The 27662-nt window shown below is 32.2% G+C and overlaps 4 protein-coding genes across 4 annotated transcripts; 1 reads left to right on the top strand and 3 right to left on the bottom strand.

Moving 5' to 3' along the window:
* The first annotated feature begins 908 nt into the window (after positions 1-908).
* LOC114420167 (peroxidase 42-like) lies at positions 909-3225 on the top strand. The gene is made up of 4 exons (XM_028386047.1): positions 909-1249; positions 1379-1567; positions 1806-1971; positions 2415-3225. The coding sequence occupies exons 1-4, from the start codon at positions 1016-1018 to the stop codon at positions 2834-2836; spliced, it is 1011 nt and encodes a 336-aa protein (XP_028241848.1). The 5' UTR covers positions 909-1015; the 3' UTR covers positions 2837-3225.
* Positions 3226-5653: 2428 nt separating this feature from the next.
* LOC114417707 lies at positions 5654-8269 on the bottom strand. The gene is made up of 2 exons (XM_028382793.1): positions 6727-8269; positions 5654-6404 (listed from the first exon to the last, which is right to left on the bottom strand). The coding sequence occupies exon 1, from the start codon at positions 8188-8190 to the stop codon at positions 7501-7503; it is 690 nt and encodes a 229-aa protein (XP_028238594.1). The 5' UTR covers positions 8191-8269; the 3' UTR covers positions 5654-6404; positions 6727-7500.
* A 4810-nt stretch (positions 8270-13079) lies between these two features.
* Positions 13080-17568, bottom strand: LOC114420166 (calcium-dependent protein kinase 2-like). Its single transcript, XM_028386046.1, has 8 exons — positions 16734-17568; positions 16280-16423; positions 16005-16157; positions 15474-15589; positions 14422-14589; positions 14185-14312; positions 13614-13713; positions 13080-13540 (listed from the first exon to the last, which is right to left on the bottom strand). Exons 1-8 carry the CDS (start codon positions 17437-17439, stop codon positions 13466-13468), a joined length of 1590 nt encoding a protein of 529 aa, XP_028241847.1. The 5' UTR covers positions 17440-17568; the 3' UTR covers positions 13080-13465.
* Positions 17569-24130: 6562 nt separating this feature from the next.
* LOC114420165 lies at positions 24131-25171 on the bottom strand. The gene has a single exon (XM_028386045.1). The coding sequence runs from the start codon at positions 25149-25151 to the stop codon at positions 24510-24512; it is 642 nt and encodes a 213-aa protein (XP_028241846.1). The 5' UTR covers positions 25152-25171; the 3' UTR covers positions 24131-24509.
* Between the last annotated feature and the right edge of the window lie 2491 nt (positions 25172-27662).

Raw genomic sequence — 27662 nt, 5'->3', positions numbered from 1 at the left:
AGCATGTTATGATAGTACTTTAGTTGTTAGTAATCGTTTTTTTTTCTCTTAACATTATATTACTTCATCATATTTATATTTTTTAAAATATGTCCAATAATATGAAGTATTTGTGCATCTTTATCCTATTATGTTTATGTTATTTTATAAATAAAACTTTACTATTAAATTCTTTTAAAAAATTAATAAAGTATAATTATTTTAAAATAAATTAACTGGTTGACGCATGAAATTAGTTGGGCGACGTCACAATTCACAAACACTTATATTTTCCGTTGCTTCTACGCACCAGAGTCCAAAATTTGAAGTTTTGTAACCAAAAATAGGAAAAGAAAAGTTGCGCCGAGTCCCCCCTTAGCTAGCCTAGGCACATCACGTGGTCATTCATTAGTTTAGTAAATGCTTCTCTCTCTCTCTTTACTATTGTCTACTGTAGTCAGATTATTTTATACAAACTAAAAAAATTAATAAATAAATATAGGATAATTATAATTTTATAAAATTAAATTTATTATCATTAATTTTTTTATTTTTATAATTTATATTATAAATATTATAAGAAATATCAGTAAAAAAATGGACACCCTAATTGGTAGGCAACATCTAAAAAGAAAGTATTGAGACATAAAGCCTATCTCTTAGTGAGTTGTTTGTGGTGTTGGATCATGATGAAAGCATCAACATCACGCACGCTTTAACCTATAGTTCAAAGAAAAAAGTTTAATGGACACCTTAATTCCTAAACAACATTTAAAATGAAAAATAAAAAATATAAATATGATAAAACTTATCATATGACAAAAAGAGAAGCATAAAAAAAATGAAAAATATTAAAAGATGTTTAAAAATAATGAAATATTTATATATAGTATATTACTCTAGCTTAAAACTCAATTTTACCCTACCAAAGCTCTCTCATATCTCATACAGACTACAGTAATATTTTATTTGCACTACTACTACTACTTTATTTAAGCAGAAGCAGGCGAGTGAGGAAGAGCGAAGAGTGAAGAGAATGGCTCCCAAGGGTTTAACCTTTCTGGCTGTGTTAATATGCGTTTCAGCACTGTCACTGAGTCCTTCTGTTGCGGGGGAAGGGCAAAATAATGGCCTTGTTATGAACTTCTACAAGGAATCATGCCCTCAGGCTGAAGACATCATCACAGAACAAGTCAAGCTTCTCTACAAGCGCCACAAGAACACTGCTTTCTCCTGGCTCAGGAACATCTTCCATGACTGTGCTGTTCAGGTAATTAAGCTTGGTTTTTGTTCTGTGTTTGCAAGGTGCATGTTGGTCATTTTTTTTTGTCAGTTAATTTTTTATATATGAAAGTATTTGTTTTTTACTTTTTATTTTTGTGTGTGTGTGTGAGGGTAGAGTTGTGATGCTTCACTGTTGCTGGACTCCACAAGAAGGAGCTTGTCTGAGAAGGAAACAGATAGAAGCTTTGGGTTGAGAAATTTCAGGTACATTGAGACCATCAAAGAAGCTTTGGAAAGAGAATGCCCTGGAGTTGTTTCATGTGCTGATATCCTCGTTCTCTCTGCCAGAGATGGCATTGTTTCGGTAATTTACTCTTCCCAGCTTGTCCCTTTCTTTTTTGTTCTGTTCTGTTTCCCACTAGATCTGTTTTGTTTCCTCTTTTAACAAAGTTCCCTTTTGAAAGGTAATTAAAGTCCATGTACATATACCCTGTCCATAATTCTAGCAAGATCGGTCTATTTTTAGTGTGAGGATGAGTAGTTGGAGACTTATTTGGTCCAGATTTGTTTTAGTAATTAACTGCTTTAATTGTTGCATGCAGCTAGGAGGTCCCCATATCCCTCTTAAGACTGGAAGAAGGGATGGTAGAAGGAGCAGAGCTGATGTGGTTGAGCAGTTCCTCCCAGACCACAATGAGTCCATTTCTGCAGTTCTTGACAAGTTTGGTGCCATGGGAATTGACACCCCTGGCGTCGTTGCACTGCTTGGTACTATACACTCTCCCCTCACCCATCCATGTACATACATTTATGAAATGACAACAGGCATAAAGCATATCTACATAAAGCTTCGTATATTTCTTTTAATAAATATATGTGGGATCCTCATGTTTAATCAGAGATAAAGCTAGATGCAAACACACATTTGCCCATAATAAAAGAAAAAAAGGATTATTCAATTAAAAATTTTACACAAGAATCATAACTCATAAATTTTGTTGACTTTTAAAATATTTAACTTAAAAGTAATTCAAACCATAAATTTTCATTTAACATTGAACAATGAAAAAAAATGCAAGCATACAACATACATGAAAGATGCAACACTCACATATACTTACATGGGTACATGATATGCTAAAAGAAAGTACACGTGGCATTGTTGGCTGTGATTAATGAATGATTGAGATGAGATATTTTGTGGAACACAGGAGCACACAGTGTTGGTCGAACCCATTGTGTGAAGTTGGTGCACCGTTTGTACCCAGAGATTGATCCAGCTCTGAACCCTGACCACGTCCCTCACATTCTGAAGAAGTGCCCTGATGCCATTCCAGACCCTAAGGCGGTGCAGTACGTGAGAAACGACCGTGGCACTCCCATGATTCTAGACAACAACTACTACAGAAACATATTAGACAGCAAGGGTCTCTTGATAGTGGATCACCAACTAGCCAATGACAAGAGGACCAAGCCTTATGTGAAGAAAATGGCCAAGAGCCAAGACTATTTCTTCAAGGAGTTCTCTAGAGCCATTACCTTGCTCTCAGAGAACAACCCTCTCACTGGCACAAAGGGTGAGGTCAGAAAGCAGTGCAATGTTGCCAACAAGCACCATGATCAGGACCCTTGAATTTTCCTCCCCTTGTCTATGATCGAGGAAGAAAATCTGTAATATATTATGCAAAAAATAATTAAGGTCTTTTCCTTTAAATGGGCTGGTTCAATGAACCGAGACCACTGCAGGTTCATGGGGATGGGAGGATTAAGAGGCTATGTTTTTTAATCTTCCGATGTTACTGTTGTTTTTTTTTTAATTTCAATAAGGATATTATATATGTAGTACTATGCAAGTAGCTTAGAGTTGGGTAGAAGGGCATGTTCATGGTGTTAATTATGTTATGTATGCGTGTGAGTGCTGTTATGATGGCAGTGACAATGCTTATGATATTCATACTCATAAAGCTAGGTTGTTCTTTCTAAATAAATAAATCATGGCCCATGGGCATTATACACTGTTAACACTCGTATTAGCATAGGCCCGAGGATAGAGACTTGAGGAAACAAGTTTTAAGTATCCAACTAGTAACAAATGAATAATCTTTTAAATTAATGTTATTTTATTTTAAGTGTGGGTTGGCAAACAGATTAAGCAAACAATATGTATAATTGCGGACTAAAATAATTGCCGATAGATACTAGTATAGGTGGGCCAAAAAGAAGGATGAAGTAAACAAAAGAGGTCCGTTGATGTGGGCCAAACCAATTTCACATTTGAAAGATAAGAAAAAACTTTTGTACACGCGGAACTTTGCACTGGATTAGGTGCAGTGCAGTACTAACTGTTTTCATCGAAAATGACCATTAGCAATAACCTGCAAGGGAGAAAATGCCAAAATGAAATCACGTTGGATCAGCTGGTGCTGTCCTAGCTATTATTCCTATGTTTCTGCACGGAAAACTACCGTTTGTATTCGAATGAGCAATGAGAAATGACAAAGAGCCTATCTCTAGATTCTTTTCTTGTTGGTGATTCTTGATAAGTTTATTTTGTAAATAGCGCTGCAAGAGTATGAAGCCTAGCCAAATATGATCATATATATATTGTCAATATTATGTTTCTCAAAAAATAGTATGATGGCTATTCATTTTGTTCAAATCACAATTTTGGGTTGCCAGTCATCAATATCTAAACACGTTACTAAAATTATTTTTTTGGGGAGAGGTTGCTCTGATGTAGCTGAAATTGGATTACACAGAACTGACTTTCCTCATAAGGCTAATTTTCATTTTTTAATTAAGTTGAATCACCTTAAAATTCAAGTTAAAATCAAGCAAAATTATTAAGCAAATTTTAACGTAACAAATATACAACTAATTATTTATTTATGCTTATGTTCATCTCATAGTTAATAAGTTTTTAATATTATTTTTTAAGAGAAGTTTTTAATATTATTAATCCGTGTCAATTGCACTTTTAAAGTTATGGACTAAGATGTTATTAGATAATAATTTGAAAAATATATACATAGAGGAATACATATTTTTTTGGCATATAAAGTGTTAAAGAAAATTTAAAATCTATTACTTTTACCAATAATATATAAAAAGATAAGAGAGATCATAATAGTTGTAAATATGATCACAAGGATAAATTACGAAACACCATGGTCTGTAAGAGCTTCATAGCGATGCACACAAGCACCCAGCTGGGTCATTTGAGATGAGAGAGATCATAATAGTTGTAAATATGATCACAAGGATAAAGTTTTGAAGAAACAAACAACTAATAAATTTTAAATTAACCTTATTTCATTTGATTTGAAGGTTAGCAAAAAGATTAAGCAATCAATATGTAGAATTGCGGACAAAATTAATTATTGATAGGTAGGTAGTCGTAGTCTAGAAAAATGCGATTAAGTATACAAAAGTGGGCCATTGAACTCGTAGTCATTGATCAAGATATGTGGGCCAAACCAATTTCATAATAATTTCTCCTTGGGTAGGCGCAGTGGTACTGTTTTAAGGGCCGAATGACTATTTGCAATAGCGTACTGTAGAGAAATGCCAAAAATGAAATCATCTTCATTCAGATTGCCTATTCCTATGTTTCTGTACAGAAAACTACAAATTGTATGCGAATCAGAAATGAGAAATGACAATACAATACTGGATTGAATTAACCAGTAGAATATCAACAAGAAAAAGTCTAGATTTCTTGTTGGTAATTCTTGGCAAGTTATTTGGTAAATCGCAATGTAAGAATGAGATTGGCTAGTCAAATATTATGCTTCCCAGAAAGAGGCTAAAATTGAAATTGGCTGAGCCGACGAAACAATAGGATCGAAGAAAATGGGCCTTTCCCTAAAAATGGATAAGGCAACCTTTACAGGTAAAGGATATGTGAACCAAAAAAGAAAAACTAGTGAAGAGTATGTTTTCGTTTTGAATATCTTTGTTGTATCATAAATTGTCCAACAAGAAAAGTATTACAGTTACAATCCTAATATTCTTAATTTGGATTTTGTGTAATTTTTGCTTAAATTTTTTGTTGAGTGGATTAAGTCCCTTTATCCTAACTAGTACGACGTCCCTTATAAACAAGGTACTTGATTTCATCACGTACAGCTAGCCACGCCCATCAATGCTCTTGCAGACGCTATAGGAAGAAATGGAGCGCAATTATTTTTCTGTCTGCCATTGCTCTATATAGTGTCAATTATGTTCACATTTGAGGTTCCATTCCTTCTGTTCCATATTTTCGCAACCCCCACCAAACAAAAAAAGACACTAATCACCTAGCCATTCTATAACAACAACTATATACAGTGGCCTTTAGTAGCTTATACGTTGCTAATAGCAATGAAAAATCAAATATCAATGTTTGATTCGTCAGGAGTTCAATAGACTTTTCTTTTTACAATCCATAACAAAATGGAACAAGTCTTGGACTGTATATCCACGAAGAAATATATAATTTATCAAAGATTCAGAATCATATTAAGACACGTAAAGTTTGAGTTACAAGCTGCACAGAAAAGCTATGCATCGTGCCACTTCGAGCATCTACAAAAATGATTACATTCCAAGTACATAATTATTTATGGCGTGTCATTGTAGCAATGAGGAGTCCATTATTTGTGGAACGCAGGTCTCTACTTGTGCCCACTACAGCCTGAACAGCTGCTATCAGAGTCACTGTCAGTTTCATCTGAGGCTAAATCATTTTTTCCGCTGCCTTCTAACAGCTTGGTGTGATTGTAATGAGGCTGTGTTTGAAATGACATGTAATTTGCAGCAGAAGGAAAAGAATGGTATCCAAATGTGGAAGGATAGGGTCCAGGAAGAAATGCATTTGGTGGAGGCCAATACATCACAGGTACAAATGTACTTGCTGGCTGTGACAGCAGCAGCATACGATGATTAGCATTGGAAGGGGAAAGAGCTGGATTTGGCGTGTGAGGAGTTTCTTGGGAGGAAATCTGAGATGGCATTGAATGAAATGCTGCCATTGCATATGTATAAGCTGATGAATAGCCAGTTAAACCAAATTGAGTAGCTGCTGAACTTGTTGGTGTTGCCTGTTGATGAGATTGTGTCTTTTGTGAATTCTGTGACTTGATGACGGCATTTGTGTGCTTTCTTCCCTTTGATTTTTCAGGAGGTGTCTTTTTAGTTAAATTGTGGGGCTCATGAGTACCCTGCCAGAACAACACAAGAGCTTAAAAGAGCAATCTATTAGGTGATACCAAAAAAGAAGAGCTATTTTGAGGCCGCTAAAATCAATTAAGTGTGATAAAATTGTAGCTATTATATTGAATATGTTGCATAATGCATTGTATGAGAACTATTTAATTGCCACTATTAGCTGAGTTTACTCTTGAATCTTGATTAGTCAAATTAATTTTAGAATACCAGTATGGCAGTACAAGCTTGAGAAATTGTTGCAGTTTTGAAAGAAAAAAGAGCATGCAGGTGGATGATACAAAGGACTCACGAATTATATGGGATTTGTAATCTTACATTGTCATATGCGAATGGATGCGGAAGAAACAACAACTCCCCTTCAGCACCCTCATCAGTTCTGTAACGGGAAAATTATGTGTTAGATGACGAAAACAAGTGTATTAGGAAGGTCTCCTGGAACAAAATACTCAAATTTTCTTTATATTGAAATGGAGCTTCATATATTGGTGGTATATTTTTTTTTTCCTAAGAATATTCTAATTTACAATGTATGTTTTGGTATTTAAATTTTCATATTTTCATAGGTTTGCTGTGATGACATTGATTTAGAGCAATGCTCCTAAAAGAATTGTGCCTGTTATTTAACTAGACATGCTTCGACAACTTGTCGTATATAATTTGATAAACCTGTAATATTTCTGAAGCAAGTCTAAGTTGCGGTGTTTGGTTTCTTTCTGAACTAGATCATCCGGAAATCCTGCCATAAACAGGAGTGTGATGCTCAATGCCTTGAAGAACAAGCTTCCACTGCGATTATGAACCAACTCGGTTAATGGCTTGGTTCCAGATAGAATTTGGTTGATGGCTGTATTCTCCATTTTGAAACGCAACTAGGAATTAAAATAAAAACATGATGATCCCAATTCTTCAGAGACTATAAATTTTAAGCAAAATATTTGGTTGCTGAAATTGATTACATCTTTTAGCAGTCACTTAATATTTTTAGAGTAAGGATTAGACTTAAGTCTTACCCCAGGGTTCCTTGGAGACACATATGGTTCTCCTTTCTTCAAAATGCTAAAATGATTGAAGTCCAGCTCGTACATATCCTCACATCCGTGCCTTATGCCAAGTGATGCAAAAACTATGATTTTCCTTATAGTGTGGGACTGAGCATTTTTTTTGCAAAAGGGCTTCAGATTCAATTATCCTTTTAACTTCTTTTGGGCAGAAAGCTACCTTCAGAGGCTTTCTATTCTGTGATATACGTACAGATCCTGAAGAAGGGACATCAAGTGGTGCTGTAAATGTTGCAGTCTCCTTAATTTCTTTCCCTTGGTCTTGGTGTGCTTTCACTTCACTCTTCTTGGATAGTGGAGCAAGTAATATGCAACCTGTCTTTTGATTTTCATGATCTTCTTGTCTCACATTACTCGCTGGATCACCCGAAAATGTTCCCATGCATGTTGCATTTGATTCCTCGTCAACATGATCAGCAAGGTAATCTTTTTGTGCACTAACCGTTTCATTTGTGAAATCATTTTCCTCATGTCTTCGATTATTATTCGTATCATCATCAAAATTATCATCACATACATCATCACCATATGTTTCATTGAAATCTGCAACAGAATCGCAGTCTTTAAATTTTTCAGCATACAAATTTTGGCCATCGTCCATGCTCATCCAATTAACTAAGTGCTTTGGTGGATCAATCTCCTTAGGAACAATGCCTTTAGTACCAGGCTTGTACTCGGAGGCCGGTTCACTTTTCACAGTATTTTTCTCATCATCTACCATTTGTATCTTCTGTCTTTTGAAATTCTTGATGCTTCTCACAACTGCATACTGATGATTTTCCTGATATTAAGGGAGACATTTTCACCTTAATAATAAAACAGATGAAAACTTCAACAATCAGGGAACACAAATTATAATTAAATGAACCTCTTGGTGATAAGGTTTAAGTTTCATTAAATGTTGATCATCATGATATACAGTTGATATTAGTCTCAAATGTTCAAAGGATACGCTTAATATTGATATCATTCCTCCACATTCCTAGCATAAAATAATTGATCGTAGTGTCTGAATCCATATTATAATATTAACTTGAAGACTTGTTAATAAACAAGGGAACTTAGAAGTATCAAGCAATAAAATTCAGCATAATGAATTATCCTAATCCTTATGTAGCTAGCAAGATACTCCCTCTTCATAAAAACCATGAAGGGAGTGAGCCAATTATAGTTAGATTTCATCATGCAGTGTGCAGAGATGTATAAGCGTATATGCTGGATGATAATATATAAAAATGTTTTGAAGCTGGTTCATCAAGTTAGGGACTCAATTTTCATAAATAACACTAAATTTAGACAAGCAAGCATTTATTTAAGCTAAAGTAAAATTATAAACAAGAAAAACTAAATTAATCAACTAACCGTACTTGAGATTCCTTGTTTCTTTCTCTTAACTGAGCTTCGAGCATTGATATTCTCTCCATGAGCTCCTCATTCTTCTTCCTTTCCCTTTCTAACTCAGCTGAAATCTCAGCAACAACATTGGCACTATCTCCCCTCACTTCTTGTTCTATATAGCACACAATGTCGAGGCATTGACCAAGGTAGCACAGGATTGAAGTTGTACCATTCGGAATTAAGTTAAATGATCACGTAAATGACAGATATATACCTCTTACCCTCTAATTAATAATAATAAAAAACCTTGAATAAAATCAATTCAACTTCCAAAATCTTCTGAAAAAAAATGCACTTTCAGAGCAGAAACCAATGAAACGTAAAACAATACTTGGTTGCTTATGTTAAGAACTGCTATGGTTGGAAACGCATAACGTTAAGGTATATAAGCCTATTACCGAAGCATGTACGTATAATAGCAGTTCATTATTGGCATGAAAAATGGATTAAGAAATATTGGACAATTTGAGTGGTAAACGTGTATTGGAAGACACAAAAAACGGATATTGAGAAGAGAAGAGGTTTCAGTAGTCTCAGTGGAGGTCAAGAAGAGAAGTTAAACTCATTAGCCAATGTTAATGGACAGAGGCAAATGACAGTGATCTCGATGCAAGCTAGCTAGGCAAGTGGAGTCCTTTTGTTTCGGGTTTTGATTAATATCATTCTCAGTTTTGTAAAAGAAAAAGAAAAAGAGAACAGCGAGAGGTAAGGCATGCATTAGACCACGTGCGCTTCTCTCTCTCTATAATTATTATATTCCGAGCCACGCTTTTGCTGTTAACTTCAGATTGTAGAAAAGTGAAATCTTTAACGGGTTTGGCTCACTAATATAATCGACTATCCCAGAAGCTTAAGTCACACTTACACAGCAGCCTCTTAGGCTCAAAGGGTGTATCTATCTTAAATTAAAAATGAAATAGCTTTTTATTAGAACAATGGTTTTATATTTCTAATAAGTTTTTTTTCTTATATGTAATGTTTCTGTTTTACTAACTCTTCCAAAAAAATTTAATCGTATTTTTCATTTTAAGGTTTTATTTGTTAATCCCAGCGCACTAGCTACATGTTCTATATATTAAAATAAATGCAAGTGAGAAGCATTGAAGAGAATGTGCACCTTTGGTACTTGGTAAGGTTTAATTAAGCAGCAGCCATGGCTAGCTGGATTCATTTTTCTTTCGGCAAAGCATTAATCTGCTCTGCTAACTCACCGTCATGTTTTAATTACTGTTGCATTGTCTTGTTATTAAAGCTTGAGGCTTTTACCATGTTAACAGCATCGTTGGAGCATCCATTCACATATTATTATATGCGTCTTGCTAACTAGTAACTTAAGGATATCTTAAGAAATTAAAAAAAAAATATTTATTATACAAATTATAAAAGAACATGCAAAAGATGATGAATAACATAATTTTTCGTTTTTCAATAAAAAAAATATTTTAGGTTTCTTAACTAATGTCCTTTAAGATACCCATTATCATTTATCATATTCTATATTTAACTCAACTATAAAAAGGTGCACAACCCTTTGATTAACAAATTTATCATTTTGATGTTTTCAGAATTTTAGTAAAAGCAACACGGCAAAAGCTCTATGTAGAGATGAATTTATGAGTCTGAGACATTTTTCTCTTAATTCATATTTCTCTCTTTGTTGTAAAAAAAATTGTATAAAGTTGTTATATAATTTGTTTTTCCCAGATATAGATATAAAGAAAGAGCGTGCGCACGTGCATATAATATTATACTTAGTGGGATGCATAATACCTAGTATAGAAAAACAACCTCATGTGGATGAGTAACTTAAATGGTTGTCTCTTAATACAATTTTTGTCAGGGGAATATGAAGCTAAAACCTTGGATACCATCTTATTAATATTAAACTAATTTGATTAGCGTCAGGCATTTCTCCTTTTACAACAATTGGAGCGCCCTTTGATTATTCTTAGGAACTGTAGCTGTAGCCAGTTTACTTTGAGGTTACCCCAAGAAATGAAATATATGAAACTTCGGACCCACGATTCTCCTGACTTCTCTGGGTTATTTATAAAAAAAAGAAGAAGAAAGAAAGAAACAAAAAATGTTATGATCACTGCATTTCTAGTTTCTTTTGCTTGATTCTGTCTATAATTTACTAACAATGCTTTTTCTCAACGGAGTATTATAAAGTGCATCTGTTCTCTGCGTAGGCTACTGCATGTTGTTGTCATCAAATGTTCTAGACAAAGATAACAGACTAGATCTTAAATTAAAAGGGAAAAAAAAATCAAAGTTTTAAAAATGAATATGAATCATTGTAAACACAATAAAATCCTCATTTAATTGTTGTGGCATTCTTATTTATATTTGTACACAAAGGCTCTGTAGTCAAATTGTTGATTTATAGTGGATAAGCTCTTTTGACTTAAGCAAAGGTATTTGATAATGAATTTTATCTCCTTAGTGGATGGCATGTTCTCATTAACTTAAAATAATGTTTGAGTTATGAAGGAATTTTTTTTTCTCTCATGTTTATCCTTTCCTATTTTAGTGAAAGTCTTCCTATATCCTCTCCAAATAAAACACAAAAGCCCTAACTCTTCATATTTCCCTCTCTCAGGTTCCTTCTCCCCACCCCCTCTGGTTGGTTCCGGTTTGTAGGATTTGTATGCCTTTTGATTTTTATTTTACTGTGTTTACAGGTTACTATTTTGGGTATTTTGTGGTTCTATTTTCAATTTCCTAATGCATTTCTATAAGATGTGTGGTTTATAATAGTTTTTGTTATGTGATTTTAATTATACTGATAAGTTGGTCTCAAATTTTATTTCTAAATATACAATTTTATTAAATATTAAAAAATTATTATTTATAATAATCTTATTTGACTCTAAAAAATATCATGATGCATAACAAAATAAGTATTATACATATTTAATATTCAAAATTAAAAGTTAGCACTAATAAATCTTGTGACAGGTCACAATTACATTTTATCGATAAAAGATAAGGACTCGGTGGAGCGCCAATACGTATAGAGGACCACTTGTGAAGAAAACTTGAACACACCTGGAATGCATGAGAATACAAGGAATACATTTATACATAAAAATAATTCAAGGACATGGCATTTCAATGGTATGATCTCATTTTATTTTAATATAAACATTTAAACAAAAAATTAATATTTTAATGTTTTGGATGAAAAATAATTTAAAATAAATTGAAGTATATAAATTTATAATTATTTTAGAAAAATAATATATATATATATATATATATATATATAACAAATATATATAGAGAGAACATCACACATCCTTTTATATAATTTCATATTTATCAACTAATTTAACGGCTAATTTTACGAAGAGGACTATCAAATCCTTAAAATGTAATCAACTAGCTAATCTGATATAAATTATAAATTATTAACTATAAACTCATTTACGCATTTGCTATTAGGCATAGGCTATTTGTTGTTAGGGGTGGAAATGAGTCAAGTCAAGTCAAGCTTTACTAGACTTAGTTCGGCTTGAGTTGAATACCCAAGACTTGAGTTTGGCTTATTACCTATATGTTTTTTGTAAAGTCTCGACTTGTCTTACATGAAAGCCTAGCTTAGCCTACAAGCCTATTTAGAAGCTTGCTTAAAGGTCTTTGATCAATTAATTATTTTAAAACCTAATGAAATACTAATTAAAAAAAAAAGAAACTTATAAAATTTCATATAAGTAATGTACAAATTGAAAAATAATTGATAAACAAAATCATATTGAATTCAAGTCGTTAAAACACAAAGTATATAAAAAAATGAAAAAAAAACATAATATTAAAAAATACACGGACATGCTTAGGGGTGAAATGCGTATAGGTTACAATATAACTTAAAAAGTACTTTTATTTTCTATTTATTATTTTATAAGAATCCGAAGAGTTTTAAAAGTTTTTTATTTAATAATAATAATAATTATTATTATTATTATTTAAATTGTCAAGTTTAACAAGTTTTTATTATAGTTTAAGTTTGACTTTTTTATCCGATCGGCTCATTTTCATCCTATATGCTGTAGCCTGAACAACTAACACGTCGAAGCAAGGGGATGATTTACCTCGGTAGATAGCCCAAGTCCAACCAATAGGGAGAAGAAAAAAAGGAAAAAGAAGAATATCTAGCATTTGCACAAAAGATTAGATTATCAAAACATTATGTGAACTAGGCACTCAAGCTTGCACTTCCATATACGGGTTAAGGGAAATAGTTCCCTTCCCTGATTACTCATTTACTCAGGTAACTCAGCCATAATAAAGATGACAACTCCATACGATATCAGAGTATCTTATATCTTTAACATAAAAATTCAGGCTTCGATAAGACACTTGCAAAATGTGACAGCCGGAAACTAAATGTATACAGAAGTACAGAACAAGAAATCCACTTTTAGCATGACAGGCACAATAGCAACCTAGTACGAAAATTGGGATTGCATAGAAATCATCGATGCATGAAGTGGCCTGTCACACATTCCTGGAGATAATGCTTTTTCCCAACAATAATAAGTCACTGCTCAACCGATCGGCTTTCATTATGAATTATTAATGATAATTCAGTGGATTTAAAGTAGCTGTCCCTGGTGTGGCATTCCACTTCTCATCATTGCACAGAACTCCTCATAGTTTATTCTCCCATCCTGTTAGTTTAAGAATTATTAGTAACAGCATCAACATTTTGTACCCTGATTAAACAAACTAGAACCAACTTACATTATCTGTATCCACCTCAGAGATTATTTCCTTTATTGTTGCTTCATCACCCATTCCATGTTGGGTCATAGCAGTCTCCAATTCATCTCTAGTAATATATCTGTCCGTGAATTTAAAGACACTGTCATTCTCAGCCCTAAATCAACTTAGAAGTTCAATTTTCAAATCATTCAACCATGTGTGCCCCTCAAATAGGTCATCAGGTTATTGATATAGCCTGAAACTAAACTAATGAAGTTTAACATAAAAATGTTAGTATACTACAGATAAAAGCTCCATGCCAGTACCAAATGTGCTATCGAACATCAGGTTATCAGGCCAAAATGGCTGTCAAATTTGTTCATTTGCAATGTTATTCTCTAATATGGACTTGGGAGACCAAAAACAAATTCAAAGGACAAATTCTGATTGCAAATTTCTCATTAACATTGAAGAACTCACCACAAAGCAGAGAATAAAACAGTTCAAAACTATGAAGATGAGAGTTTGACTTTAAACAGAAGCCATTATCTAGTTGTCCAAACACAAATAGTTAGAACAAACACTAAAATACCAGTCTTGTAAAACTCACCCACTGTTATCCTTATCAAAATACTGGAATGCTTTGTAAAGATGTTCATCACGTTCAAGTCTGTGCCTATGCATTGTAGCAGAAATGAATTCAAGATAGTCAATTGACCCATTTCCATCAACATCAGCCTGAGAAAAAATTTACATGAGCACAATCCTGCTGAGTTTAAGATGCAATGATGCACATATGTTCAACTAGTTATGCTTTTGTAGGGATCTGTGACTTCTAACTACTTACAGCATCCATGAGTTGCTTCACTTCAGCCTCGGATAGTCTTGATCCGATTCGAGCCAAGCCAGTCTTCAGTTCTTCATAGGTGATGGTGCCACTACTGTCAGTGTCCATATTGGCAAACATTGCTTTGAGACCTTTAATCTCCTCTTCTGATAGATTTTCAGCGATAACCTAGAGAAATTTCCACCAATGTTGGTAATGGAGAAATATTTAGAGAAGAAATAAATTGGACACGTGTAACTCATGAAATTCTTCTCGGCATCATGAAATGAATAGGAAACATTCTAAAGCTATTTGAGCCATAATTACTGCAATAGAGGATACCTTCCAGAATGAAAGTAGTATCTAAAAATAAAAAGCACTGATACAATGCAAAGTGGGCACAAGTATGTGACAAATTTAAAAAATCATAGGACAAGACACAGCTAATATAACATATAAAATTAAAAAAAAAAAAACACAAATCTTCAATCAAAAGATAGAATTGAACTTATAAAGATGAGCTTTAGTCATCATAGATATAGACATAATAAAATGTTTTAATTTATCTAATTACTATTGTGTTATTATCTGTATAGGAAGAAAGATTTAAAAAATAAAATGAAATAAGGAGTATTTGAAGTGTTCAACAAGGGTACAAGTCTGACACTGGCTAGACACAACAGGTTACTATTTTGGAGGGTTTGTAATTCTTTGCTGGAAAGTTTAGAACTTCAATAGACCAGTTTTACAACATAAGTCCCTCATTTGTGGTAACATTGCTGTAAACTAAATGTGATGAAAAAGAAATTGCAAAGGGCCAGTTGAAAAGACATTATTAACTTGTTTTAAGTGAAAGCAACAGAGGCATACATATATACCAGACAGAACCCACCAAAGTACTTTCATAATATTATATCCATAATCATATTACAGAATTGGTTAGTGTATATATGTATGTGTACAGTTTAAGAACATCAATCAAAAGAGAAATCATCATTCCTCAACAATCTCAAGGACCTTCAAGAAAAAGGACATTGACTGTGGTTGCTTTTAATCTAAGTTTGATGCCATACCTTCAATGCTAGCTTCTTGAGCTTATTCATTGCCCTGAATTGTTTCATTCTGGATAGAACTGCACTATCGATTGGTTTATCAGATGCGTCTCCACCTTCTCTCATCCATGGGTGTTCTTACCAAACAAATCATCAATCTTACTCAGGTTAAGTTTGACAAAAAAAAGAAATAGACAAAACAGTGCTAATGCAAATGATTGATGAAAATTTACTTAGTTGATGATATCCTGATAGCAACTTAGTGTTGGTATGCTATTAACATTTCTCTGGACAGGATTTTTGTTTGTTGTTTCTTATTTTTACGGTTCAACACACAAATCAAATATTCTTGCTGCCTATATGTTATACAACTTGGTAAAGCAGAAGCAGAAAACAGAAGTACTAACAAAATTTGTAACAAAAACTGAAAGGAGAACAACAATTAAACTGCTAAAGTAGTAAAAAAAAAACACTTTTTAATTTAATTAGATTAAATAAATACTGTGTTGATAAAAGTTACTTGAGTCAAAAACAGAAACAGTATTCCAGTACCAAGAACTTGAGCAGAAGTAATCCGCTTCTTTGGATCCTGTGTCAGCATCTTCCTGACTAGATCTTTAGCACTGTCTGATATCGATGGCCATGGTTCACTTACAAAATCAATTTCACCTTCCAATATGGCGTTAAATATTCCCTTTTCAGTTTCTGCAAAAGATATTAACAACATATTCTTAACCCAATCGTACGCTGAAGAGTTAATTTTTAAATAAGAAACACAATCATAAATTATAAATAAGCAACATTATCACATTACAGTTAGATCTTACCAGCCCAAAAAGGCGGTACACCACTCAGAAGAATATACAATATGATGCCTGCGCTCCAAATATCTATTTCCTTTCCATAACTACGACGCAATACCTCAGGAGCAACATAGTAAGCACTGCCAACCATATCATGGTAAACCTTCCCTGAAATCAAATTCAGCAAATACAATGAATTATCAACTGCGGAAGTAATGGCCGTATCATGTAACAATATGTAAGTCCTTTGGAGCTACCGTAGCAGTCAAATACAATTAGAAATCAGTATAAGTTATGAGTATAAAATCGTTTGTTCCAGATCCAAGAATCATAGACAGGGTAGCTATAGAGGATAAAGTAAACAAGTGGGTCGGAAGCATTGGCATTTAGGCTCTGAAACCTCACAGATCATGTCAGACACAAACGGTTCACCAATGGAAATATAAAACAGATAGGATCCTAACAAAGGAATGAGAACCTTGTTCAATGAAGACAGAGAGACCAAAATCAGTAGCCTTGAGGGTGGCGTGGTCGTCCTTGGTAGAGAGCAAGAAATTCTCGGGCTTGAGATCGCGGTGCATGACGCCCATGAAGTGGCAAATGTGGACAACGTTGACGATGGAGCGGCAGAGAGAGGCAGCGGCTCTCTCGGAGTAGTGACCCTGGGCGATGATACGATCGAAGAGCTCCCCGCCGGAGCAGAGTTCCATGACGAGGTGAACGGAGAAGCGGTCCTCGAAGGCGCCCTTGAACTCGACAATGTTGGGTTGCCCCGACAAATGCTGCATGATCTGAATCTCCCTCTTCATGTCCTCCCTGTCCGCCTTCGAGACCAGCTTCCTCTTCAGTATCGACTTGCACGCGTACGTCCCCCCGCTCGAATTCTCCGTGCACAGATACGTTATCCCGAATTGGCCCCTTCCCAATTCCTTCCCTATACTGTAGTATTTCTTTATGTCGTCAAAGGGTTTCCCCACGATGCTTGTGTCTGCTTTCTTCTGCACTGTAGGAGAAGCTTTTCGGTTTTCTGGAGTCTGTGCTGATGCTTGAACCTGATCGGTAGTAGGTGGTGATGGCTGAACAGTGTTGTAACCACCACCACTGCCACTACCACTACCACTACCAGTGGCTGCTGATCCATAGGAAGTGTTTGATTTTTTCTCCTTGCTACCATGACAACCCATTTTGTCTTGTGAATGAAGATTTGGGAGAATGAGAATGAGATGGAGGAGGAACGGAGCTAGCTGAAGAAGCAGCTAGTGTCCAAGTCCAACCGATTATGACACTGCCTGAATATTTGAGAATCCAATAAGGATACATGATTAGACCCGTAGAAAACCAAATAATTTCCTTTTAGTTGATTACAGATCATTTGTCCAAACAAAATCTGACTAGCCCGTACTACAATACTATTCACAATTGCCTCGTGGCTATTTTTCTTATTGCATCGGTTTCGTCGTTATTATAAATTAAAGTTATCTTCATTTACATTAAATAAAATGTTATAATAACTTATTTCTAAATGTTATTGTTTATTAATTTTTTTTAGGGGATATAACTTATTTCTAAACGATTATTGCTGCTCCTCATTCTTATGGGGCCGGACCTGAATTGGATTTGACAATGTCGATTTCACTGAATCTGGGCTGCTATCTTATTTTTGCCGGCCAGATTGGGCTTAAAATTTCATTTCCGCAAAACTGGGCTCATTATTCTTTTGTTTTGGTAATAACCGGGCTCTAACTTCTGTCTAAATGTTCAAAATTACAAACAATTAGTTCCTACGCTCTCGGATTCTAAAGTTTTTTTTGCTTCTTCTTCAATTCATCTCTCTCTCTCACACACTCTTACACTCTTGTGTGTATGTGTGTGTTTTTAATACCTTTTACTTACTAGTACCTAACATTGATTATGTCTTTAAAAATAATCTTAAAAAATGTAAATTATGGATTGCTAATTTTCAATGCTATCTTCAAAGAGTAAAATATTCTGTACATGTACCTTAAAAACTATAAGTTATTTGATTATTTTGAGATTTTCTCCTCTCTTTTTTTTTTTACTTTTGTCCTGGGCAAGATTTTTAAAGAGTTGGGCAAATAAAAATGGTGAAAATAGCATTAGTGATCTAATAATAGGGTATTTTCCATTGCTAAGTTGTTATTGATTGATAACAAAATATGTCGATGTAACCAATGTACTATTGCCACGATTTTGGTCATTTATAATCTATAAATCTATAATAACATGATGTTGTCACATAAACGAAATGCCTTTCTTAAATTATTATAAATGGCTTTGATATTATCGGTAAATTACGCATCATTGCATCATGCCTTCGTGTAAAATGGCGTCACTGTCACTTATGGTCAAGTTATCAACACTCCTGATATATTGATTTTTTGCCATTGAAAATGCATAATACTCCCTTAATTAGGCCTTAGAATTTACTAATTTTCTTGTCTCTACAAAAAAAAAAAAAAAAGACTTGTAGTGGTTCAAAAAATAATGTTCTTCCATCAGCAGAAAGGGTGAGGCCATGAATGTGAATTAGGTGAGTTCGTGACAACATAAACGAGAACGAGTAGAATAACAGCGAAATCAAATGAAGTCATAAAAAAGACTAATTTGTTAGATGTTTAAAAGGTCAAAACTTGCAATAAATAAATAAAATAGAAAAATGGTAATTTTTTTTTAAACATAACTATTTCTAGTTCACTGATATTTCTTTCAAATGATAAAATCATTATGCAACAAATATTAATCTAATTTTTAGATAAAAAATTAATTACCATAATAAACTCACGCTCAAGTTAAATAAATAATTTTATATAATAAATAATAGGGTAAATAGCCAATTTTATCCCTTAATATATAATTCGATCACAAATGTGTCATTGAAAGATGAAAATACAAAATTTAGTCTCTGAAAATGTAAAAAGTGCGACAAATATGTCATGCCTTTAATTTTCGTCTATCACCGTTAATAAAATAACCTATGTGATATGGAGGGACAAATTTATCACTGAAATGATTGCCAATGTGAATTGCTAGCATAGGGGCATGTTTGTCATTTTTATTTTTATTTTACTTTCGGTCTTCTCACTCAGCTTACAAATGCGTCTCTGAAAGATGAAAGTATAAAAAGTGCAACAAATATATTCGGACGTTAATAATAGATTGTGACTAATTATTATTATTATTATTATTATTGTGTGTTTATAATTTACTGTTCCTATTCGTTTAATACTTATGCAATATATTTTTTAAATTTCTTTTTAATATATATATTTTTATTATTTTGATTTCCTTGTCAAACCTTAATCTTTGCTGTTAAACAAAAACTTTATCTTATATCTAATAATTTTATCAAATTTCTAATAAATTTCTCACTTTTAATGTTTAAAATTATTCCATATCACAATTCCAACTTAGGTGCCCTTATTTTTAGATTGAAAATAATATGTCAGGGAGTTTTGAGTAGAAAAAACACAACCGACTACGAGATCATATTTATTTATTTATTTATTTTAAAAAAGGATTTTAATCAACTATTTTTTAAAAAAAAATTCACAAAATTTAACTAGATAAAGCTAAAGTAGAATTATAAGTCTTTTTCCTTAATCAATAATATATATATATATATATATAAAATATGAAAGACTCTCTTGAATAAATCTTATGTGTTTCCATTCAAGACAACACTTATTATACATGATATGAATGAAATGAAAACAATTACTAACAAATAAAGAATTCAAATAAATTTAAATAAAAAAATACAATAAAGTTCAAACTAATATAAAGATTAACTTTAAAACAAAACAAAAACTAATACAAAGAATTATTCTTTGCCTTTGGTACGTAGAGTTGTATCTCTCGTAGATTTATGTGCTGCAGTGACCTTGCATTCCATTTGACATACTGTGGTAGAATACATAATAAAAATTAATAATTAATTGAAGAAACAAAAAATTTCAAGAAATAAATGCTTTTATTTTTTTAATGGTAACTCAATTTTTTTATATCATAAAACTAAGGAATTTTACTTTATTTTGGAAAATAAGTAGTTATATTGATTAATTAAAAGACTAATTAACAATTTGATAGATGGATAAATAGATAGATAATCAAAGTATAAGAGTTCAAATCTTAAGTTGTATTTTATTATTTTTTAATTCCTTTTTTCATAGCTTCTCTCCTATACAATTTGTTATTAACGTCCGGATATGTTTGTTGCACTTCTTATACTTTGGGGATTTTCATCTTTCAGGAATGTATTTATCAGCAGAGTGGGAAGACGAAAAGTCAAAAAAAATATTATGATAAATATGCTGTTATGCTGACAATCCAAGTTGGCAATCATCTCAATGACAAATTTGTCTCTTCGTGTCACGTAGGCTATTTTATTAATGGTGACAGACGAAAGTTAACAGCATGACATATTTTTGTACTTTTTACACTTTACGGACTAAATTTTGTATTTTTATATTTTAGTGACACATTTATGAATGAATTATATATTAAGGGATAAAAATAACTATTTACCCTAAATAATATGACAAGGAATTGAAGGAATGCTTGAGAGGGAGGGACTCGTGGGGTGAGAAAGATTATATATGATATATTATAAGATTTGTAAAATCATGGAACGTGAATATGAAAATCAGATCAATCCAAAATGAGACTTAAAATAAAAATTGATGGAGATTTTTTTTATTTAAAACAAAGAATGATACATGGAATTTTTTAGTTAATATGTGCAATCTTTTGATTATTTTACTGTTGGATCGATTCTAATAAAAAAAGTTGTTCAAGTGTAAATTAAAGAAATACATCTATAGTAGAAACAGTACGTAAATTTAATCAACGTGGGCATCAAACTTTGAGTTTACATGGGGATTCCTCATACTAAAGCACTGACTTCCCTTTTATGATTCTCTAATCGAAGCACTTTGTAAAGGCAAATTAAATTAATGTAACATTTGGATGTATAATGAAGGTATTTTTGAAAATATGGTTCCACCTTATTAAAGAAAGGGGCCATCAGTGCTAATCCTTTGTTCCATTGATCAAAGCCTTCAGTGCTTATCTGAATATGATGACCGATGATTGTGGTATATATTTTTAAGTGTGGCACAAAGCCACAAACTATATCTACCAAAATCTCTATCAAACTTTGGCACCAAGAATGCAAAACCAGTGGTCATAAAGCCACATGAATTGTGAGCCCAACATGTATGAGTTGTGTCATTTTCATGCAAAAGAAGGGTGCAACCATTAACTTGGCTTTCAGTCTCTTTAGTCCTAATGTTGCTCACTCCCACTCTTGGACCCTAGTTAACCTGTACCAATCCCGGGGCACCATCCATCACTTTTCCATTAAAAGCATTTGGTGTCCCTCTCTCACTAGGATCACCCTATGTTTTTGTTCACAATTTTTTTTTATAATGGAATATAGTAATTTGAGTTAATGTTTATGGGTACGCCCCTTGATTTGACAAGGTATTAAAGTTTTTATAAAATATTATTATAGAAAGAGGTTTGAGATTTTATGCGGAGAATATGAGTTTAAAATAATCAGGAGTTAATGTGAAATGTGTTCTTCATATTAATTTTTTTTTATCTTTTTAATTTGTGGAAATAAAAAATAATGTAAAGAAATTTACAATAATTTACCCATATTATCAATTAATTAATTGAATTAGACTCATTTAACTATCACGTTTTTATCTAATTATATGTTTAAGTCCAAACTTTTCTTTATATATAATATAACTAGGATTTGTGTCTCTGCATATTTTAAATAAAAAAAGGGAAAAAACTTTAAAATTTAAAAAATAAGAATAATAAAAAATAACTAACAATATGAGAGTAATAGGTAGTTATTAAAAGATAATAGTAGTATATATATATTCTTTTTGGTACAATTTTTTTCTTTATAAGTTTTAGTTTGTTAATTGATTTTTAATGTAAAACATATACATTTACATTTCACAGTTGAATTTTCAAATGTTCTTACTACAGGAAATAATGTTTCATCCTAATATCAAAGCATATTGCAAAATGCAGGTGTTGATGGTCAGCTTTGCTTAGTTGAATTAGGATTTGCTTGGATAAGTTTTTTTTATAAGGACTTTTAGGAGAAAATGAATTATTCATTAGTTAATTTGTAAATATCTTTTCATCTTTTAAATAAATTATATTTTAAATAAATTATATGAGAGAACTTCTACAAGTTAGTTAATGACAAGTTCATTTTAATTTATAAAAAAATTAATCTTTTTTTTTAATGATTGTCTTCCAAAGAAGCTTGCTCAAACATGTTGTTAGTCTTTTATGGGTCAAAATAAGTTTTTTTAATATATCAAGTATGTAAATATTTTGACATATTTATTTAAAAAAACAACAAATTTTCTCTTATATATAAATTAGAATTTACCTTTTCGAGAGTAATTATTCTCTTAATTTACTATTTTTAAAATGACATATGTCATTTTTTTTCTTTTAAAAATCAACTTAAAACTTTTATATCCATTATGTTCGTCTTTTTTATAAATTATTTATTGATTTTAAACATCTCTCTCATATATTTTAATTTGATTATTTAAATTTTACATAATTTTTTTGAAAAAAAATAGAATGTACAGAATATTTGCTACTACCTACTAGCTTAAGCAATATGTTTATATACATAATTTATATTACTAGTAGTATGATATTTTGCAGTAAAAAAAAAGTAGTATGATATTTTCTTAAATTTAGAAATACCAACCGCATTTGATAATACAATTAATGCATTATGTTGCTTTATCCATCTAAGCATTTTATTATTGAAACGATTATATAATTTTTGAATAAAATATCATCATTATTTTTTTTTGTGAAATCATTATTTAATTTTAAACATAACAATACTCTTTTTAATTATAGAAAAAAATTCCTGTAAAAAATAGAAGATCATTATTTTATTTAATGTACCTGAGTGTAAAAAAAATATGCATATTTAAAAATTAGAGTCGTTTCCCAAACAAGCAATGGTCTTAATAAAAAAACCCAGTCTTGGGACTTTTCAGCCCTTAGAGTGTGTGTATAATTAAAAAATAAATATATAAAAATTAGGCTATTGTTTCAAAAAGGTGGTAATTTTGAGAATACATGTTATTCTCAGTATTTGCATAAGAACCAACCAACCCAAGTTCCGTTGTGCACTTTCTTAAATTAGATGATATTTCATGCTTCAGGTTTGGCTGGTTCTCATCCAACTTTCAAATGCTACAGTACTATTTAACAGTGGAACATTAGACGTCACATAAAAAAATATTTACTAATTGTCAAAGATTTTTTTATCAAATAAATTTTAAATACCTGCATAATTTATATTTTTATTGACAAATATTTTAGTTGACAAAATTTAAGTACAATATCTCATAAATTTTTATATTGTTATTTAATTAAAATTAAAATTTTACTTAAATAACTAGCGTCAACCTTTTTTTTTAATTTATTGCATGAATGATTACATTAGCAGTTGAACTCAACATCATGAAATTTCTACAGTAACAATTTTGACTTCTATGAGATTCTGAGAAATATTTTCATAAACTTTAAACTCTTTGGACAAATCTTTTAACAAATTAATTTTCTGTCTGAAACTTAAAGTATATTTAAAACTCTTCATCTATGAATGGGAAGAATCTTATCGAACCTAAATTCTTCACACACGCTTATGTTATTACAATTTACACCTCAATTTTGTCCCCTTTTGAATTTGTATGCTAGTTAAATGAATGATACATTTCTAATTCTGTGTTAGCTGTGGATTTACCGCTAACAAGCAGAACCAGAATACAAATTTATCCCAAAACAGAATAGTGATTTCCTTTTCAGATTTTATCGCATCATATTCATATCCTTCCTCATGTGATATCTGGAAATGGAATACAGATTTATCCAAAAACAGAACTAGAGCGATTTTGATCAAATTCCATTTTTTTTTTCCCAATATATATATGCTTAGGCTCACTGGCCACAGACTCGGACTCTCTTAACCCGAGTCCACCCATCCAATTTTAATAACAACCCAAAAAAGGGAAAATCAAACTCCAAAAGAAAAAAAAAATAACAAACTAAATCCTATTGTTTCATTTTTTGAAAATTCCCCAAAATTTTTAATTAACCACCGCCACCACCATAACCATAATAAATTAAAAAGGATTATCGATTGAATTACAAGTTGCGAACCGGAGCGAGGAAGTCAGCCGTCGAACCCGGTCTGGCTCCAAACGGCGTCACGAACCCTTCTCATGTCGCGGCCCTTTAACGTGCGACCCACCCCTTCGAAAACCGAGTTCGCCGCCATCTTGCGGCTGCGCGCCAAGTACTCGTGCGGAGGAACCATCTCCGACTCGTTGTTCTCGTCGAAGCCGTCGTCCATCCCGTGCAGCGATTCCACCGAGTCGGCCCGGAGGATCTTGCTCCAGTCGGGCACGTTCACGGGCGCTGACGTGGCCATTTGGCGTTGGCGCGAAACGGCGTCGTGCTGCGCGCGGTACTGGTGGTGCACTATCCTCGTACCACCACCGGACCCATCCTCGAACGCCAGCGACAAACCCCCCACGTTGCAGTTCTCCCTGTTGTTCCGACGCCGCGGCGGCGCGCATGCCTCCCACTCGCCGGGGCAGGCATTCACATCTCCGTCACGGTGTTCCGCCGTGGACCACACGTCCTCTTCCCAGAACTCCGACCGGTCGGCGGCGGCGGAGCCCTGGGAGGAGTAGGTTGTTGTTGTTGTTCCCATTCCCAATCCCAAGAAGCGCTCGCTTCCGGTCGTGGTGGGGAATTTGCGACCCTTGGCCATTGGCGCTTCTGGTTTTGCTTTGGCATAAGCTGCGAGCATAGTGGTCGACGTGTATTTATAGCTTTTTTTCTTTCTCTCTATCTCTAATTTCATTTCAATTTGAGTTTCGCATTCATTTCATTTTGTCTGCATTTCCTCCATCTTCTCCATCGTCCGGTTAAAATTGAAGCCGTCACGTTATCACCGTCAAAATAACTAATGTAACCATTATTCAAAATAGATACTCAAACAACATCATCACCCCATTGCCCTACTCCTCTTCAACAATTCAATTTGACTTCTTTATCCAAAATTACTACTAACTAATATCACATTTTCATATTTTATACATAGAATTTTTACTCTTTTTTATCTGGTGAATTCAATAACAAAGGAGTTTGGTATGGTACAATAATTAAGTAGGGCGTGTGGTCGAGGATCTCAAAGATGTATTAGCTACTATAAAATTAGTAATTGATTTCAATACTCCCTTTGTTCCTTTTTATGTGTTTTTATATAAAATCCAAGAAATAAAATAAATTTTCTTGATTTCAATAAATTAGTTATGGGGTTTTCTATTTTACCCATTCTTGTCACCATTTTACAACAAATACATGTGTAAATTAATTAAATATTGAAATACAAATAAAAGTATACTTGATAAAATAATAATTAATGTGACCTTAAATTTTGCAAATGGTTAATAAATAGAAAAAATTCATAAAAATCCAACAATTAAAAAGGAAAAGAGAGGGCATCTTATATAAAAATAAAAGAAGGGAGTATTATATTTAATGATAAAAATATTTATATTTGTATTTTTAAATAGTGTTCAATAAATATTCAGTAGCCTTTTTTCAAGTGTTATTATTAATTTTAAGATAAGTAGTATTATTTTGATATAATAAATGTAATCTATTCTTTATTTTTTAAAATGTAATCTATTCAAATTATCATACACCAATAAATTAAGGATAATCTAATCAGTGAAGATCCAACTTATATTTTTCAAAAATGTGAGTTTGAATCTTCTGACAATATAAAGATATTATTTCTGAGTAATATATAAATACTTTTATAAACACTCTTTGTAAATATTAAAATCTATTTAATTTTGATGAACTTCTGAAACTAAAAATAAATTCTCTCATTTAACTGAATATTGCCAATAAGATGAAAAGGACAAAATATTTCATGATTTGTCTCCAGTATTGTTGGATACTACTATTAGGAGGGATTAGAGAGAAAAATATAAACATTTTGTGTTTTTCTCTTTCTTTCTCACAGTATCCGGTGTAGGAGAAAATCCAAATCCTCTTTAACTTGGCTCTAAATTTTATAGTGCATAAAAAATAAGTGTTAAGTGATTGGAAATAACACTATTATTATGGCGTGTGGGACCAATCAGCCAAATTAATTAGAGGGATGCAGGGAGATAGGAAGAGAAGAGAATGTACTAATCCAATTCCGCTAACCGACGTGCGCTTCTTCCATCAATTTTCTATTTTCGTTGTTGGTCGCATAAAGAGATTATATCTTTTATACTTATGGTCACTGCTATTGACATTTGAGGCTTCACATATTTCTTCAACTAGTCTGAAATTTTATATATAAGAATAACAAGTTGGTTTGGAATGTGAATGGATGAACGGGTTTTTATGTGCCATCCAATGCAATATGACTTATTTTAAAACGAAAGGCAATTTAGTTAAAATGTTCGTGAGTGGATTAGAATAATTTTGAAGGCATCATTCTAGTCAACCAGACCATCGTTCATGAGGTTCTCATAATTTATGATAGTAGTTTAGTACTATTATTTTTCCAAAAATGTTAAATATGAATTCCTTTGTTATTTCCAAGTGAGCACACCTCGTGATTCCACTTAGTTTCTCACTAAATTAATCTGTCTGCGTATAAAAAAAAATTCTTTATTATTGTTGTAAAAATACGTTAATATACTTGAAACAATTATTCTAAATCTTTATGTTTAGTTTCTCTAATAATCATTCTAACTATTTAGTAGAAAATACATATCAAAATTTTTAATTTATGTTTTTTAAATATTAAATTACAGGCATTTTATTTTATATTTTCAATTAAAACAGTATTTAAAATATATAATAAAATCACTTTTGAAATTTTAATGTTACATTTTCTACAATTATTTTATTTATTTTTCATATTGTTTTTCTTGAAAGGCAATATTATTTTAAGTCATAGGATTCATACAGTACTGTAAGATTTTCTAACGTTCACATATAAGAAAATAATCTATTTAATAAAAAAATTTATATTTAAACTTTTTATGTAAAAAGTTTTCTTGAATAAGTAAAAGTTATGGACCTTGAATAACATTAGTTCTTAATGAATTAAGAGATATTCATAATTTCTTACTCAAGAAAAAAAAGAAAATATTATTTAAAGTACTATAAAAAAATGTGAGTATATTACGTTTTCTACATTAAAAACAAATAGACGTTCATTTTTGTTAAATTGCTGATGAGCATCTCAAATTTTTAACAGAAATGTTTCCGCCAAACAGTGAAATGAATTGCTAGGAGTTGAAAAAAT

The sequence above is a fragment of the Glycine soja genome, chromosome 7 (genome assembly GCF_004193775.1).
Source record: "Glycine soja cultivar W05 chromosome 7, ASM419377v2, whole genome shotgun sequence".
NCBI lineage: Eukaryota > Viridiplantae > Streptophyta > Magnoliopsida > Fabales > Fabaceae > Glycine > Glycine soja.
Note: the sequence above shows the minus strand (reverse complement) of the source record. Positions and strands in the feature narration are given on the sequence as shown.

Excerpts from the sequence above, each read along its gene's own strand:
- LOC114420167 (XM_028386047.1), top strand. The coding sequence starts at position 1,016 with ATGGCTCCCAAGGGTTTAACCTTTCTGGCTGTGTTAATATGCGTTTCA. Across the intron at positions 1,568-1,805 it reads CCAGAGATGGCATTGTTTCG|CTAGGAGGTCCCCATATCCC; the intron begins GTAATTTACTCT and ends TGTTGCATGCAG. Across the intron at positions 1,972-2,414 it reads TGGCGTCGTTGCACTGCTTG|GAGCACACAGTGTTGGTCGA; the intron begins GTACTATACACT and ends TGTGGAACACAG.
- LOC114417707 (XM_028382793.1), bottom strand. The coding sequence starts at position 8,190 with ATGGTAGATGATGAGAAAAATACTGTGAAAAGTGAACCGGCCTCCGAG.
- LOC114420166 (XM_028386046.1), bottom strand. The coding sequence starts at position 17,439 with ATGGGTTGTCATGGTAGCAAGGAGAAAAAATCAAACACTTCCTATGGA. Across the intron at positions 16,424-16,733 it reads CTCTGTCTTCATTGAACAAG|GGAAGGTTTACCATGATATG; the intron begins GTTCTCATTCCT and ends ATTTGATTTCAG. Across the intron at positions 13,541-13,613 it reads CTGAGGTGGATACAGATAAT|GATGGGAGAATAAACTATGA; the intron begins GTAAGTTGGTTC and ends TTAAACTAACAG.
- LOC114420165 (XM_028386045.1), bottom strand. The coding sequence starts at position 25,151 with ATGCTCGCAGCTTATGCCAAAGCAAAACCAGAAGCGCCAATGGCCAAG.